The sequence below is a fragment of the Rhopalosiphum maidis genome, chromosome 1 (genome assembly GCF_003676215.2).
Source record: "Rhopalosiphum maidis isolate BTI-1 chromosome 1, ASM367621v3, whole genome shotgun sequence".
In the NCBI taxonomy this organism is placed as follows: domain Eukaryota; kingdom Metazoa; phylum Arthropoda; class Insecta; order Hemiptera; family Aphididae; genus Rhopalosiphum; species Rhopalosiphum maidis.
Window position 1 is genome coordinate 29,645,430 of NC_040877.1, and position 17,543 is coordinate 29,662,972.

Sequence of the window (17,543 nt, forward strand, 5' to 3'; positions counted from 1 at the left end):
TAAGACCTTTTATAATTTATAATAATAAGCGATCGACGGGTCGCGTCAACATTTATATTTTATATAATAAGATTATTATGTCTATTGACTATTATTTTACAAACATGAAATAATACCGAAATTCTTTTTATTTTCGATCTAAATAATATCTAATTTAATACACAAAAATATTATTTTTATTATCATTGACAATTGACATATGTAATAAATTATAAAATCAATTTATAATTAGTAGATATACCTAGTAAATATTGTATTTGTTTATATTAATACATTATTCACCACTACATCTCAAGTAAAAATAATATGTCTGGATGTTAACATTTAATTTCAAACCGTGTAAATTAAATTATGACACCCGATTTGTAGATATAGTAGATATCTACCCAACTCGATATGCTCTTAAGACTTATCTCCACGTAATTATCGATGTAGATTGTTTTAGAGCCATATAAAGGATCTATATTAACATGAGTTAATATAATATATAGGTCAGGTGAAAGTTAAAGACGACCCACAATAAGTAGCTACCTATCATGCTACTTTTGAGAGGTTCAGTAAAATGTTCTACTGACAGGTCAATGGTCAAGGTCAGTGTATATACACATTTGTGAATTGGAGTCTATGGCACCTATATAATAACACTCTTCGACAATGGATGCTAACGGTCAGTGGCGTAAACTGGGGGTCGCACGGGATAGCACTTGCAATCCCTGAAAATATCATAGGGTCGCAAGAGTATCTTTTTGCAACTCCAAAAAATCACGATTTCAGTTTTCAAAAAATTGAAATATCAATATAATAATAAATTAACTAATTTATATTTTGAGAACCAATGTTTAACTTTGTTTTGAAGCACTGGAATTATTATTATATTATATCCTTTTCACATTTATTTATAGTTTTGTTATTAATAATTTTCTATTATACAAATATGTATATATACATTTTGACAAATAAAACAGTTTATTTTTGATCTGTAATTTAACTTTTATATTAATTATTAAGGTAATATTGTATTATTGAGCAAATTAAATTTATATATGTAAATATTTTTTTATTATTTCGGTATTAATTGTTGTACCTGATTATTAGAAAAATATTAATACAAATGTTGAGAAAAATGTTAGCCTTTTTGAAAAAACCTCCATTCTACAAGAAAAAGATCAGTATAATTAATAATTAATTTCATATCATATCTTTAGTATTCATTTACAATTTATTGAAATTAAATTTATATTAATTTAATATCATTAAATACATATTTCAGAGGATGTCAGCGCACCGTTTGTTTTCTCTCTCTAGCCCACACACAACAAACAAAACGCATTTACGCAGTCTGAGTAGAACTCGTTTAATTTTTAGAGTAAATATACCTATCATAAAATTAAATTTTGACAATATTTCTGAGAACAAGACGATGAGTTTTTAAAAAAAAAATTAAAATTTTGAAAAGTTAAAGGTTATTTAAAAATGTTGTAATTTATAGTTATTTCTAAACTATGTAATTAACGATGTATTGGGAACAATGGATAAAACTCATCGTCTTGTACTTAGAATTATCAAAATTTAATTTTATAATAGGTATATTTACTCAAGAACCAAAATTGAGCGAGTTCTACTCAGACTGCGTAAATGCGTTTTATCTATGTTGCCCATGGGCTAGAGAGAAAAAACAAACGGTGCGCTAACATCCTCTTAAGGATATTTTGTTAAACATTACCTTAACTTAAAGTCAAAGTCTGTCCAACCTAGAAACTGATCGTAACTCTACCAGTTTAGCCCAATTTACGCTATTGCTAACGGTGGGTTGACGTATTGAAGTGTCAGCGTCAGCGTCAGCGAATCTTGATACCTGATTTTTGGACTTAGATCTTAGGAGTCAGGATTTATCCAAATTACCATATAGAACCTTTGCAAAAATATTTACTCTAAAAATTTCTATACTGTGTCAATATACTATATTATATATAGGGGCCAAAAGGACAATAGTCAAGCAATCGTGGATAATGGTGTTACTTCTTATGCATATCGTTCTTAATTCATTGACTAAGGGTTGCTAGCCAGTTAATAAAATCATCAACCAACTTATTAGCGTATCAAATTTTACAGCGTTTTTGCTTTGTCCCTAGTCTAAAGAGTAATCATTAATGAGTAGTTCCCTACATAAGCGTAATATAAGGTGGTAAGAAGGAGGATAATACGCACAATATTTTATATAGTAGGAGCAAAGATATAAATTTATTCTTCCTCCTATTTTAAGTTTTAATTCATTGAATATTACTACACACATATGTATACATATTATTTTTAACATTTATTATTATTTGTCTTTATGCATTTAGTGTAATTATTAGAAGAAAAGAAGAATATCCTGCATATGCCAGGAGTGCCAGTTGCATGAACACAGAACAATCACTATAACTATTTAATTTAATGAATCAGATGAGAGTTAATAATGGTCCCTTAAACATGATTTAGTGACGTCAACATATTTTATTATATTGAATTCATTTGATGACGTCAAAAGCACGATAATCCATTTATGAGCATTTTAAATAGCATAGCTGAACATTTTCCTCCTTGAATTAATTATAAATTTTGAATTTTATTTCTAGTTTTTATTATAGTTTTAATAATTTTTAATTCATTTTTTTTTAAATTACGCTACGTACAGAAAGGTAGTCGCGATAACACTGATAACCGATAATAGTACTATAATAACCGAATCAAAAAAGTTCCTTTTAAAAAAAGTTGAACAAAACTTCCGGAATCAGATTTTATATTCGGACAAAAAGTCCGAAAGTCCAAAAATACAAAATATTTTATATAATTAATAATTATCTTAAAAATTTAAGAATTTAAAAATGTTTGTACACATTATACACATATTATATTATTATGTTTTTTATCTATTTTCTTATTTTCATTTATAATTAACTATATATTCATAATTTATTATTAATTTTAATTAATTTTAACTTAATATAGGTACGGTATCTGCTAAGTATTATTGTTTATTCTCTATGCATATTATACTAAGAAATAATACAGAATTCAACACATTAAACACACACTTGAAATACATTTCAACAAACAATGAATTTTATTTTATTTATAAAATAAACACGTCAACTAAATTAAATCATGTGCACACTTTTAAACTTTTAAAATAAATATTAATTACATAAAATATTTCGTATTTTTGGACCTTTTGTCCGACACTAAAAATGTGCTCGGACTTTTTGTTCAACTTTTTATAAAACGGACTTTTTGTCTCTCTACGGACTTTTTTAGTAAATTAAAAATTTTGTTTCAATTTGTTTACGCTATTCCTAGAACATAAAACAAAATATGAGGTAAACTTCAAGTCAAATAAAGTCTTAAAAATAATTTATTTAATGTCTAAAAACATCTTCTGAGTGAAAAAAATACGTTGAATCACACAGAAATTTACAAAGTCATCAAAACATTCAATAAAGACTAAAACTTTTGGTCGTTGTCATTCATTCAATTTTAGTTTTAGACCATTGTTAAGAGGTCTAAAATGATTTTAAATTGTCTATCCAAATTTTGTATTGAAAACACCTGTTGCAATTTAAAAAAATGCAAGTTGTATTGCGAATGCGCACACTGAACGATAAAAAAATGTGAAAATCATCAAAAAATATGAATTTAGGTATTCCCTATCTCATCCCGAAAACCTCATATCCATCTGAAGTCAGTGAACTGAAATATTTTGTGTTACCTTTAAAAGAAAACACACTTTATATGTATATATAATATATACGACTATACGAGTATTGTTATAATGGTACTATAATCGGTTATCAGTGTTATCACTACCTTAAAATTATTAAAACTATAATAAAAACTAGGAATAAAATTCAAAATTAGAAATTGATAACTAACTTGAGAAGGAAAATGTTCAGCTATGCAATTTAAAATGCCAATAAGTGAATTATTATGCTTTTGACGCATGAATTGATCACATGAATTCAATATAATAAAATATGTTGACGTATACCCAGTAAACATAGCACGTATAATCTACTTATTCTACTTGTATAATAAGGATAACTTTGGTGTATGTATATACGTAATTATTACTCGTATAATAATGGTATAATATACGTCGAAATAGGTTGATTTTAAGTTGACGATAGGTATACACTTATTCGTTAAAAAACTACTTATATTCTGCGTTGATCGTACGTTGAAAACAGGTATAAACTTATCCGTACATTTTACGTTACACGTAAAATATCACAAAACCTACTTCATACTTACGTAGAATATACGTTGATTAAACATATACAACTAACGGATACTAAACGTTGAATATTCGTTAAATAGTTATCTTTTGACCTAAATATATACCATAATAGTATACTATTTATCAACTTAACATCTACGTGTATTAATTGTATTATACGTTAGTTCGTAAATAATAAACGTATAATATACGTAAAAAGGTTTATTGGGTATAGATAATATAGTCATATAGAGGTACCTCTATGATTCTTGTTGCGCCATTTAAAAGATCCCCAAAACCTTTCGACATTCAGTGTGTAAGCAGCAGTTTGTGGATTGATAACAAAATTATAAGTAAAAAATCCGCGATTCAGGGCGAGTGGCTGACACCCACTTAGCCAACAATAGATACTCGTTTCGCCGACGCGAAAACCAGTCTCCGATAAAAACGAAAAAAGTTCCAATTCGCCGACAAATTGTAGTTTCACAAAATACAAAAATAATTTTATTTAACGAACAAACTTCAAGCTTGACCTCTTAACACAAAAAAACTGCAATTGGCTAAAAAAGATAAAAATTAAACATAGAAAATTAGAAAAAATATTATCATTTACAAAAGAAAGGTACGATTTGTATTTTGGAATTGAAATACTTAGACTTAATTTTGGTTAAAACTTAAAAGTTATTAAAATAATTGTCAACTGCCGTTACAAATAAAATTATTTTAAAATATATATAGTTACTTGAATAACCTTAAACTTTTAAAAATTTTAAAAACTCAACGTCTTGCCCTCTATAGTATTGTCATCTTTTAATTTTATAATAGGTATATTTACTCTATAACTAAAATTGAGCGAGCTCTACTCAGACTACATAAGCGCGTTTTGTCTATATCGTATATATATACGCAATACGCGTGTATAAGATGGGACAACATGCGGGTACGACGTCCTCTTAATATTTAAATAAATATTTAAAATAAGCACAATTTAACCTAAACGAAATAATATTGACAGACGAAAATAACGCGCTATTGAATAATATTGTAATAATATTAATGGATAAAGTGGCATAACATATAAACAATTAGTTTTATCGATATAATTTTTTTGATTAACGATAATAATTATTAATTTTTAATTTTTAAACATCGTAAAAATTATTGATTTTAATATATTTTTAAAATTCGGATGATTCAATATTTTTGAGGGGATTATTTTACGAACTGGAGGAAAAACCTAAATACGCCTATGATCACGCTCAACATTCAATTTGTTTCTATATTTATGTTTGATAATAACTGCAGTGTAGTGCGTATTATATATTGTAATATTATTATTAATTATAAGGTGCCGCTACACCAGCATATGTTTTCTCTGTCTATCTCCCGCACATAATATAGGAACAAAGATACTCCGTATTTCCACGATTACGACTCTCTGGTTCAGTTTAGGGCAAAAGCACCTTTTATATATTTTATAAAGAAGAGTATTTCCTGTGCATTTACCGTATACATTTTGTATATTTACATTTTTTTATAAATACAAACATGTTTTAATTTATAATAATTTCGATTATTTTTAACCATTAATAACTTATTCAAAAATGTAAATACTAAAAATCTATCCGGCCAATACACAGAAAATACTCTTCTTCATAAAATATATAATAGGTGCTTTTGTCCTAAACTGAACCAGAGAGTCGTAATCGTGGAATACGGAGTATCTTTGTTCCTATATTATGTGAGAGAAAACGAATGCCGGTGCGGCGGCACCTTAAATATTATTATAACTAGAAATATTATTAGGTATATAATAATATTATTTTAAATGTATACATTAGTAATTTTAATATTATATAGTCCACGGCCTAGATTCGCGCTGCCTACGGTCCATGAGTTAGGAACCGCTGCTGTTGTTAATCTGTATTAAAACCACGCCAACAAACAGAATAAATAGTTGTACCTTGGTTTATATTGTCTTTTATTCACAGTCCTACCGACTATCTTTAACTTCAAGTAAAAAACATTCCATCCTTTCACGACTGTAAATGCACCCAAAAATCCATTGTTAGAATAAAACTCTATACCAGCATTATTTTTACGTCTTGTAAAACACTTTCGTCGATTTCTACTATTTTGTCAGGGCCACCAATTTTCACGTCATGAGTTTTCGGGCTTAAAAACACATATTTCCCGCTTATAATTAATCCAATCCACAGTATCGCCACACATATTTAACTGTGTTTTACAAAAAAAGCCATTTTTATGCAGTAGTCTTGATAGCCAAATTTTATTCTAACTTTATTACTATAAACTGTTATTTGATTAGGTAGTCGCGATAACCAATAAGTAACGTATTTTAGTATTCGAAATTTATGTAAGTAAGTAATTTATAATTTATAATAATATTACTTGTATATAGTCATATTATCATAATTCATATTAATAAATTATATTTACTTATATTACCTATAGTAGCTAAAATTTCTAGTATCTAGTCTCTCGGCTAACCAAGAAGAAATAGTTTTTTTTTATTATAATTAATAGGCACAATTTATAATATTTTAGAATTGTATTTCATGAATTTTTTTTTATACAAATAGCTTAAAAGTATTTTTAGCTTTTCTTATTATTACCAAACAAAACATTTTATATTAACCTAATTTTTTTCAGACTTGGCTACACACAATATTTAACAAATATAATAATAACATCGTGCCACAAATAATATATAACTATATATGTCTATATATATAATAAAAACATATATAGTATAATAATATAAAATAAGTAAGTATTCATACCTACGGGCTACGACCTATACCATTGAATATGGCTCATATAACATGATATATTATATGCTATATCAATAATTAAAGAAAACTGATTAATGACTATTTCTATTTTACACCATTTTATTCAGTGGCATCATTTCAGTTTTTGAGAGGGAGGGGCAAAAGTTTTAACCAACCCTCATAATAATAATAAAAAAAAACCGCTCGCTTACAATTATATTACAATTACATTTTTATCTCAATACAAGCAGCCTTCTTACATAATTCTATACATACTAGTTAGTAACTAGTAGTTAGTATCACGGTTATCTGAGATAATCATGGTTATCCTAGCTAAACCTAATAACACATTTTTTGAGATTTAACAATGACTAAATAATAAAATATAAATATATAGTACTTACCTAAGTAAAATGATAGCTAGTATTCTAGTGGCTAATATTACTTATTAGCATAGAGTATATATTATATAATATACTTAATACTATAAGCTACTATATAATGACTTATTTTGAGGGAAATTTTACCTCAGTTTATGTCCTATTTGCGCCAAATATGAATATACAACAATTACAACAAATAAAACAAAACATTCAATAAATTATTAAGTATTTATTATTAATTTATGTTTTTCAAGAGTTCCTTACTTCCTTATATGTTAGTCAATAACAGGGTATCTTCTAGTTTTTATAGCTCCAAACATGTCCACAGCTTGATTAAAATCTATTAGTGAAGCTGTTTCTTTCTCCACAGCTATATAACTATTATAACTAATATTTAATAAACTAATAAATATTCAGTCATATAGATACCCTAATCCCTATACCTAATTATTTACGTAGGTATTTGCACATTGCACGAGCCACGAATCATGGTTAAATTTTATTTATAAATAGTGAATGTCATAAATCATGTTTGTGGGCTTACGGGCCAAAACTAGCGCATACCCGGTACGGCCGTCCCGTTACTAACAAAGGGGGAAGCAAATGCCCATTCCGCCATCCCCGCCACAAATGCAGTCATGCAGACGCTACTGATTTTACTATATTATTAATTAATATACTGTTAAAGGTACTAACCACTAAGGTATACTAAGTCATAGGCGTGCGCACGGGTGTAGCAGAAGGTTCATGTGCTGCATCTGTCAGTGTCACATTTTTTTGGGCCGAAATTCGCCGAATTCATTATTTAATATAAGTAGTCAAGAGTAGATAAAATTGATCTGAACCAATAAATAATTATTTTTACAGTTTTTACTAGTAGAGTGTAGACAAAACTATCGGTTAATACGTTATTAAATAAAATGTATAATATAGTAGGTACTGTATTTTTGTGTTCAATGTTTTGATTATGGTCATCGGCCGGGAGGTGGTAGTGATTAGCGAGTTAGCTCTACTACTTACTAGCTAGCCGGCGCGTCGACAACTACCGCTGGAAAAGGAAAACCCTAGGTACGTTCTTGTTGAACAAAAATGACTGCTAAATGCAAATATCAATATTGATGAAGTAATTGACCAGTTTAAATTAATGGTACCAAATAATAGAAGACTTGTTTAATAATAAATACAATTGGCCAATTGGGTATTCTAATTTTATTATTACTATTATTATCATTATCATTAATTCAGTACAATGTATTTTTTTTAAAACAATAAATTAACTAAGTCTTCTATGATGTCTTACAACTAATTAGATGTTATACAACTAATAAAGTCTGATAGTTTCAGTGACTTGGTGCTTTCAAAAGTAGTGAATAAATGTAAGGGTGTATGTTTACATTTGTCAATTGTTAAAAATAAATAATTATATATTACCTATTTCAGCCACTGTATAGTAACAAGAACACAATCTGTGTATAATACAATCAATAATTTTGACTGTTCAAAATTTATCTGGCCAATTGTTAAAAGATGGGTTGCTTAATTTTGTATACTGCATATCTGCAATCAAAGTCTGCGTACAACTATGTACCAAGTATACTTGTGTATATACAATACATATATTATCAGCTATTAGCTATAAAATACCTAATTAGTAATTACGTAACAGCATTAAAATAACTACAACTGTAATTACTAATTAGTATCAAATACATTTTTCAAAATATTTAAATAATACGAGTACGTAAATGTTAATGTTAAAAAAAAAATAAAAATATTGTCGATAAAATTATTTACAATTACCAACTGTCAGTGGCGCAACTAGAAAAACATTTCGGATGGGGGGTTACATTAATATAATATACGTATACGTATATACATAAGATTGTATTATAGGCTATTATACTAGGCCTCAGAGAAATTTCGGGGGTGAGGGAGGCAACCCCTTAACTCCCCTCTGGTTGCGCCACTGCAAACTGTAGTGTAACGTTTATAAAATAAAAATTAATTATTGAGGGTTTTATAAAATTTAGTAGAGACGAAATAAAAATAATTTACCCATAGCATAACTATTGTAATTGTTATGTAGTTTAAGAGCCTAACAAAAACTGCTTGTTTTATTTAATATTAAAGGTGAGTACTTACATGTATACTAACGGTACTGATAGGTATACAAGACTAAATAGGCGAAGTCAATTATTATTTATTATACCCATAAGTTTCTCGCTCGCTTTGAGTTAAATGTTAAAGGTATAGGCATTAGGATGCTAGATATTTATATCGATCAAAGTGACCGATGGGAAGTTTCGTCTTCCGCCTCCTGACCTTAGACAAAAAATTATAATTATTTATAATAAAATAGTTGTTATCAACTTATCAGTTTTCGTACCTACTATAAAATCTTCGTCGGGTGTTAATACAGTAGATCCAGTTCCAGTAGAATTTCGGTAATTCGAAAAATATAGACCAGAACACTGCCAGATTAATGGAGGTAAATATCATATACCTATTGTAGCACGATATATTCCAAATTCGTTAGCAAAGTTTACTAATTTGTCACCGTTTATATAAAATTTCTAATTTCTCGACTAAAGTTTAAGTAGGCAGTACCTATGCTTTCGTAACACAAGTACAATATCTAACCAATAAACACACACAACGTTAACTGAATTAAAATAAATAATCTTTTACCTATTGATTTATTCGAATTTCATCAGTTAGTACTTAGTTTTATCATTTACAATGATCATTTTATGATTATTTTAATTCAAAAATTTAAAAACAAAATATGTATAGCGGGTAGAAAGATTACTGGATGCACCGGATTATCGAATGGCCTAATTAGTAATTACTGATATTCTACTCTACTGTAATACCATTGATTACAAATATAACTACTATAGTACTATTTATAATCAATGATAATACATAATTTCTTATTATAACCAAATAAATACTTGTTTTTATTAAAAAAACAATAAAATCTTAGAAATTAGTATCCAAATATCTATGATAAATAACATAGCCAATACAAATTAGCAAATACAAAATTATAAAAAAATGTTGGGTATCTATAAGCAGCCCCAAAATTGCACCTATCATCTATGTGAGTAATGTGGATACCTCTACTCAATGAAAACAATTAAAATTATAAATAATTACCTACTAGTACTTTGTAGTATAATTATAGCCGGTTGTACAAAAAACATCTGATAATTTATTGGGTCCATAAGTCTTATCGGTTTAATAAAATGTTTTATCGATGGATAAATATTAAAATTCATTGTATATATATTATTATATTTGTGAATATAAAATTATACGCAAATTTACATTTTATTCAAAAATAATAAAAAACAAATACCTATTTCATTATTATGTTGATAAACTTTCATTAATTTTATCTTATTGAACCAATAAAACTCATTAGACCAAAATTGGGCCTTTAAATTAATGAATCAATAGTGACTAATGGTCAATAACTTATTGATTCAATAAGGTATTATGGCTTTGTGCAACGTATTTTAATTTTTATCGATTTAATAGCTCAGTTATCAATACCTATTTATCGAATCAATATAGTTTTGTGCAACAGACCCTTAAAATATAAATAAAAAAAAATAAAAAATAAAGTTATGTATAAATCGTGGTTTATAATGTTCCTATCATGATTAACTTACTATTAAATGTCTAACTATTAACTATATATGTCCATATTATATCTGTGCCCTGTGGTTCGTGAGATTATCTGTAAAAACGAATAACGATTGGATCTTGCGCTGTGATAAGTCAGTCTTTTAAACGATTATAAAGAACTCTGGTTCTTTGTAATTGTGGTCTTTTAAAGCTTATCAATATTCCAACAAAGAAAAATAAATAAGAAAATGAAATTGATATACTATCTCTATCTACTATCATTGATAATATGACGTCCAATCAGAGGAAAGGCCTGGGACGACATGTGTGAAACTGTGAAAATACGATAGGTTTCATCACAGAATATAACAATTTAATTTACAATATTCAAATTAAAAATTTAAGACGAGTATTTAAACTAAAGGTGTTTAAGTGTATTTTAAATCGTAGTTTCATATCAGAAGTGTAGACTGCGTTTATTCTTATAATGTCAATTATATCATTTAAAGGATTTAGTTATGCTGGTAAAATAGTTAAAGTACCTATTATTCAGTGTTTTTTAGCACGAAATGCATCCATTAAAAGTGAAGTGCAAGACATTGATATTATAACAACTACGGCGGAAAATATCTTGTCGGAAAAGGAAGTGAATGCAATTTGTGACAAATCTCGCTTAAACCATGGACATCGCAATATGGTAAATGGTCGATTACCTTATGATAAACCTGTGCATAGATACCACAACACAGTAAAATACAAAAGAAGAATGTATGGCCGTTATGGTGATGCCAGTAATGTCTATCCAGGCTTGGCATGGCCAACACCTGAAGACTTAGAAGATATAAAAGAGTATGAAAGTGTAGCCTATCCATTAACCATTCAGGAAATGCAACAAAATGCAATGAAGATTATAGAATGTGAACGTCAAGAAATTCTAATGAATCAACAAAAAATTGATAACAATATGAAAAAATTAAACGGTTGGTTAAATGAAGTCAAAGAAAAGTCAGCAAAAAAATTACTTGAGGCGCAACAAGCTAAAGAAAAGAAAGAAAAACTAATTGAAGAAGTGAAAAAACATTTTGGGTATAAGATAGATCCAAAAGATGATAGATTTAAAGAAATGCTGGTCAAAAGGGAGAAAGAAGAAAAAAAGAAAGTCAGAGAAGAAAAGAAAAAAGTTCGCGAAGAAAAACTTCTAAATTATTTGGATTCAAAAGCAAAATAGATAAAAAAAAAATATTTTTTAATATTATAAATGTAAATAAAAATATACAAATTAAATAGGTAAGGAATGTTGTATTTATATTTTTTCCAATAACTTTCAACATTAATAAATGTACTCAATAGTGAATCTAGGATCAACATTGAAAACTAGCATAGATATAATATGTGTGACAAATTGTTTTAATATATTTTTTGATTTTCAAAACTATTTTATAATCAAGTAGGTTAGTATTAATAATTATAACATCTACATTTAAATAATATACTAAGGACATTTTTCATTTTATAAAATTATATTAGTATTCAATCCAAAGATATGTTTTATATCATGATCTTTGGAAACTTAACCGAACAGCCACATTTTAGGTTTAAAATTAGTGATTAGCTGAACTTACTTATTGTTAATAAATTTTTTTTTATAGATTTTCTGTTGTATAGAAATCTGATTAATATATACTATAATAGATTAGTGGTTTGAACTCAATAAAGATTCAAACTATGTAATTCATTAGAGACAAAAAAACTATTAATTTAATCTTAGATACATAGACGTGTTTATGGGTTTTGCTTGTCCTGCAAAATTTGATCTAACTTACTATAATAAATTGTAGTGTTTAATATAACCTTATTTTTTACTCAGTTTCTGATTTCATATTTTTTTTTTAATTTTCATCATGTGGACTTGTAATATTTATAACACTATAAAAATTTATAATTCTAGTACAGTAATCCCACTGTAGTGCATGACCTGCAAATGAGGCCTAGACACGCCTATACTTGGATAATACTTTGGTCAGTATTGAATCCAAATTAAACATTAATTTATTGCTCTATTCTGAGCTTAAACTAAAGTTAAAAATTTATGAGTAATCAACAATTTAAGTTAACTGGTAATTATGAGAAAACTGTAGCATCAAGATGAATAAAGATACATAGTTTATAGTTAGGTTAGGTAATTAGATTAAAAGTTTATAATATAGTAACAAAACTACAAATGTATAAAATATTCAATTCACCAGACCATTGGAATTAAGCTTAAAATACATAAGAAAATCTTTGCACCTGCTACACAATAAGTCTACAAGTGGTTGAAATTACATCACATAATTTGTTCACTATTTAATCTATACTGTAGAAATACTACAGATCAATATAAATCAGTTTAATAACACTACCATTCAATCATGGCTAAATACATATTTAGCCATGCATTCAATAACCTGCCCTAGTAAAATCTATCTCAAAGGAAGGGCGTTATGTGAAGATAAGCAAAAGTGTTTTCTAACCAGACAAAAAATTATAAATACTAGATAGTATCATATTATTTGCCTTCTACTAAATTTTTTCAATTATAATAGGATTTCATCCATTACACCACTAAATAACATCATTAGTATTTAACACCAATTGAATTATTATTTTTCCATGAGCAGATGAAAGAATTATTGTAATAAATTAAAAAAAAAAACATTAATTTTAATATACAAATGTAATTTAAAAAACAAACTTGATTTTTATAAAATATTTAATAGTATAATGTGATATCACATTATTAATAGAAAATAGGAATTTTAATTTAATAATGTCCCATTCTATACATAATTATTTAATTTCATCCTTGTAAAATTATTTTGCGTAAGGTAAAATTTCAATGATATCTATTATAAGGAAATGTATTGAATTAATAAATCATATAATTGAACAAAATGATTACCAAATAATAACATACTTTAAACATTTGAATGATGAATTATTATTATTATTAATATTCCCAAATCAGTATTATAAATGTTAAAATGTGTACAAAATTAAACCAATAGTCTTTCAATTTCAGTCTGAACTTGTTGTATTTGAGGCCGTAATTGTGAACCTTCATCAGTGGTAATGGAACACGCTATGACTGGCCTTGAAACACCACATGCTCGGCCTAATGCTGTAAACATTTAATATATATGTAAATTTGATTAACACTTAATGCTTACACATAATCAATTTAAAACACTAACCTTGTTTTGATCTAATAAAAACATACGGCACATTTTTGTCCTCACATAATAATGGCAAGTGTAGTAAAATTTCTAAAGGTTCTGCATCTGCAGCACAAACTATGAATTCAGAAATACCTCTATTTAAAGTTTTAGTGGCTGAAATTCATAATACAATTAGCATATTATCAATTAAAAATACTGATGATAATATTAACCTTCATTTGCTCCTTTACGTAGTTGTTTATAGTTCATTGCTTGTTGAACTAAGTTTAAAATTTTTGTGGTCATCTGCTGATCAGCCAAAGGATATGCTTTAGGGTTAACATCTAATGTGATGCTCTGGTCGTCCATCCTAAAATGTAATACAAATATTATATTATTCAAAGGTTTACTGAAACACATATATATGATGGTTGAAACAATTGAAATTCACACAAAAATTGTGTATAATAATCTCGACTCCAAAGAAAGAATCAAGAACTTAGCTGTACAATTCTATTTTATGTCTGACTTTATGAACAGGTAGTAAAAAAAATCTGATTTCATATCATACTAAAATGTTGATTAACTACTTTGTCGAGAAAGGCAAAAACGTGCAAAACATCTCTAGAACCTCATGTCAGCAAAAATCGCGTTTTCAATGTAACTTACTTTTATCGAAATCAAATACAAACAACCACCGGTGTGACACGCCTGTCTCATTCAGACGGAGTCATACGATCGAAGAGAGACAGCGCACAGAACAACGAAAATTAGACGCCTCGTGGCCGGACGGCTATCGCTACGACACATTCCGACATCAAAACAAAACAAGCAGGTAAACTGTGAATGTTGTCTAACCGGCGACACGTGCGTTTCGTTCGCACATGTCAATTCGAATTTTACCAATCAATCGAAGTTAATCTTCATGTCGAACACCTAATGTGAGTGAGCAGCGTTGGTACGTATACTTACTTTGAATAAATCGCGTTCGGTGGCTAATAATGTCTGGAATGGAATTGGACGTAAATATTAATCAAACGGCGAATTATGTTTACAATTACGAATATCGCGCTAACGAGTAATGTTAACGTATGTCGTATGATAGGTTATGTTGAACTTCTACATGGGGATGTTGTTTACAGCATGCCGACGATGTCTAAACATTATGGTATAATATGGTATGCTAGTTAACGGGAATGAGAATGATTCACTTTTCAGTGATCATGGAGTAAAATAAAGTTCGTCATTTATGCCAAGAAATATAAACATCCAGTAGTCCTTAGTCCTTGTCATGAACTAAGATATTACCACGATTTAAGATAGTAATTATCTTACTAATTATATTCTGTGATATTACTAAGATCTAATATCTTAGTTCGTGGTACTTGTAAAGTTGTAAATATTTATTTTTATTATGTTGAATGTTCAAAGTTTCACAATAATCAGTAGGTACAAACTATGAATTAGATTAAATCTTACTCTGCGTTTGTATTATGCTGTGTACAAATTGCATTTTTGTTGAATAAAATGTATAGGCTATAATAGCTATGACATTCCTCAAGAATTGAATCCAAGTGCAAGAATAATTTTTAAATCCGACTGGTACTGGATAGTTCCAGAGATAAGCGGGTTCAAACTACTCTTTAACCCTTTCAAACCCAAATTAACTTCTACCACAATAAATTTTTTTTTTTTTAATTTTTTACGGACTTAGGAGTATGTCCTCTATAAGTGACATTGGTTCACTATGGTAACAATAAATATTAAAATCTAAACAATTATCAATAAGTATAATACGCTATAAAATATAATAAAAAAAATATATTTATACTTATAAAAAAACTTTAAATAGAAAAAAAATTTAAAAAATCTTTGTGTGTATTACCTGTGATAAAAAAAATAACATTCTATATATTACCCATAAATATACAAAAAAAAAACTTTTGTTAACATTTTACTGATGAAAATTATAAAAACAATTACTTGTACCATCAAGACATAAGTGGATATTACATTTTATGCAAAATATGTGCGTTTTTCTTTTACATCCAGGATTTTTGCATCTCGAAGTGTGACTTTTTTTATCAAACTCAGGAAAATGATCAAATTTATCTTTTCGCACATCATCTGTTGGCTGACTAGAATCGACTTTTCGTACTTTGAGTATCGTTGAAACTTCATTACTATCTCCTGTATCTGCACAAGGTCTTCCTCTACGTTTTATTGGTACATTTTGGCCTACTTTTGTGTGATTTTCCGCAAGTGCCATTCGAAAATGTAGCAATCTTTTATTTTATTTTTATTTATGTTATAATGGTCAGCGTTTTTTTTATATTGTATCCACCAGTTAACAACTATTAGATCAAAAGCATGTACAATCATCCGTAGTGTCCATTTTTTTGAACGCATAAATGTTCGATAATAACTGATGAGTTGATCTACCTTATCGACACCACCCATTGATGTGTTGTATGCTGTTATTATTTCTTGCCTTTCAATATTGACGTACATTTTTAATTTTTATCCCAACGTTTTACAGTGTCCATTAGTTCGGACCCTATATAATTGGAAACTAAGGTAACAGACCTTGTATCATACCATTTCACCATACATAAATTACAATTCTCCATATCAGTTGAAATTTTAAAGGCTGTACCTCTTCCCATTTTGGCTAATTGTTTATCGGTTAATAAGGGTGGATTTGCGAATCTATTAGTACGAATAGTACCAACAGAGTATGTTTGGTTAGCTTGCAACTGTTCAAATAAATTAAACGTTGAAAAAAAATTATCAAAAAAAGGAAATGCCTATTTTTTTCAAGGTGTTTTGTTAAATGCAAATAAAGTGTAATAAAATACTAAATACGATAGCGTAATACCAAGAATATTGGGTGTACGGTAGTACAGGCATACGGTAGTACGACAAAATAACGGAGTGACGATTATGAAATACGAACGTTGTGTCCCAATGTCTATTTTAAGAGACACGTTAAAAGCATACGATAAACCGGATTTAATAAACGGAATAAAGTGAGGTTTGAACCAAAACAATGCAATGGTTGTTATAAATAGAAAAAAAAAATAAAACAAGTCATTATCATTATCAGTTATTAATCTAGTAATATTTATATATACCGATTACATGGAATCCATTACGACAAAATAATATCAGATAATGAATGATATGTGAATATTTATAGAAATACGTATAACACGTCAATTATAAAATTATTTTTGGATTCTATGGTATTTTTCCTACAAACTCATTATACAATTGACTA

The 17,543-nt window shown here is 27.9% G+C and overlaps 2 protein-coding genes across 3 annotated transcripts; one reads left to right on the top strand and one right to left on the bottom strand.

Annotated features, from left to right (window-relative positions):
* Window positions 1-11,390: 11,390 nt before the first annotated feature.
* Window positions 11,391-12,801, top strand: LOC113548443 (growth arrest and DNA damage-inducible proteins-interacting protein 1). Its single transcript, XM_026949323.1, has one exon. It carries the CDS (start codon window positions 11,554-11,556, stop codon window positions 12,292-12,294), a length of 741 nt encoding a protein of 246 aa, XP_026805124.1. The 5' UTR covers window positions 11,391-11,553; the 3' UTR covers window positions 12,295-12,801.
* Window positions 12,802-14,022: 1,221 nt separating this feature from the next.
* On the bottom strand, window positions 14,023-15,401 carry LOC113547919 (NHP2-like protein 1). Of its 2 annotated transcripts, none has more exons than XM_026948508.1 (4): window positions 15,236-15,401; window positions 14,497-14,633; window positions 14,300-14,437; window positions 14,023-14,226 (listed from the first exon to the last, which is right to left on the bottom strand). In XM_026948508.1, exons 2-4 carry the CDS (start codon window positions 14,630-14,632, stop codon window positions 14,102-14,104), a joined length of 399 nt encoding a protein of 132 aa, XP_026804309.1. In that variant the 5' UTR covers window position 14,633; window positions 15,236-15,401; the 3' UTR covers window positions 14,023-14,101. The 2 variants fall into 2 exon arrangements, with proteins under 2 accessions (XP_026804309.1, XP_026804310.1); XM_026948509.1 differs by lacking the exon at window positions 15,236-15,401 and adding an exon at window positions 14,933-15,213.
* Window positions 15,402-17,543: the final 2,142 nt, after the last annotated feature.

Bases quoted from the DNA above. Each gene is read 5' to 3' on its own strand.
- LOC113548443 (XM_026949323.1), top strand. From the start codon at position 11,554: ATGTCAATTATATCATTTAAAGGATTTAGTTATGCTGGTAAAATAGTT.
- LOC113547919 (XM_026948508.1), bottom strand. From the start codon at position 14,632: ATGGACGACCAGAGCATCACATTAGATGTTAACCCTAAAGCATATCCT. The intron at 14,438-14,496 runs GTTAATATTATC...TATGAATTTCAG, and splicing joins ACGTAAAGGAGCAAATGAAG to CCACTAAAACTTTAAATAGA. The intron at 14,227-14,299 runs GTTAGTGTTTTA...AAATGTTTACAG, and splicing joins TTTTATTAGATCAAAACAAG to CATTAGGCCGAGCATGTGGT.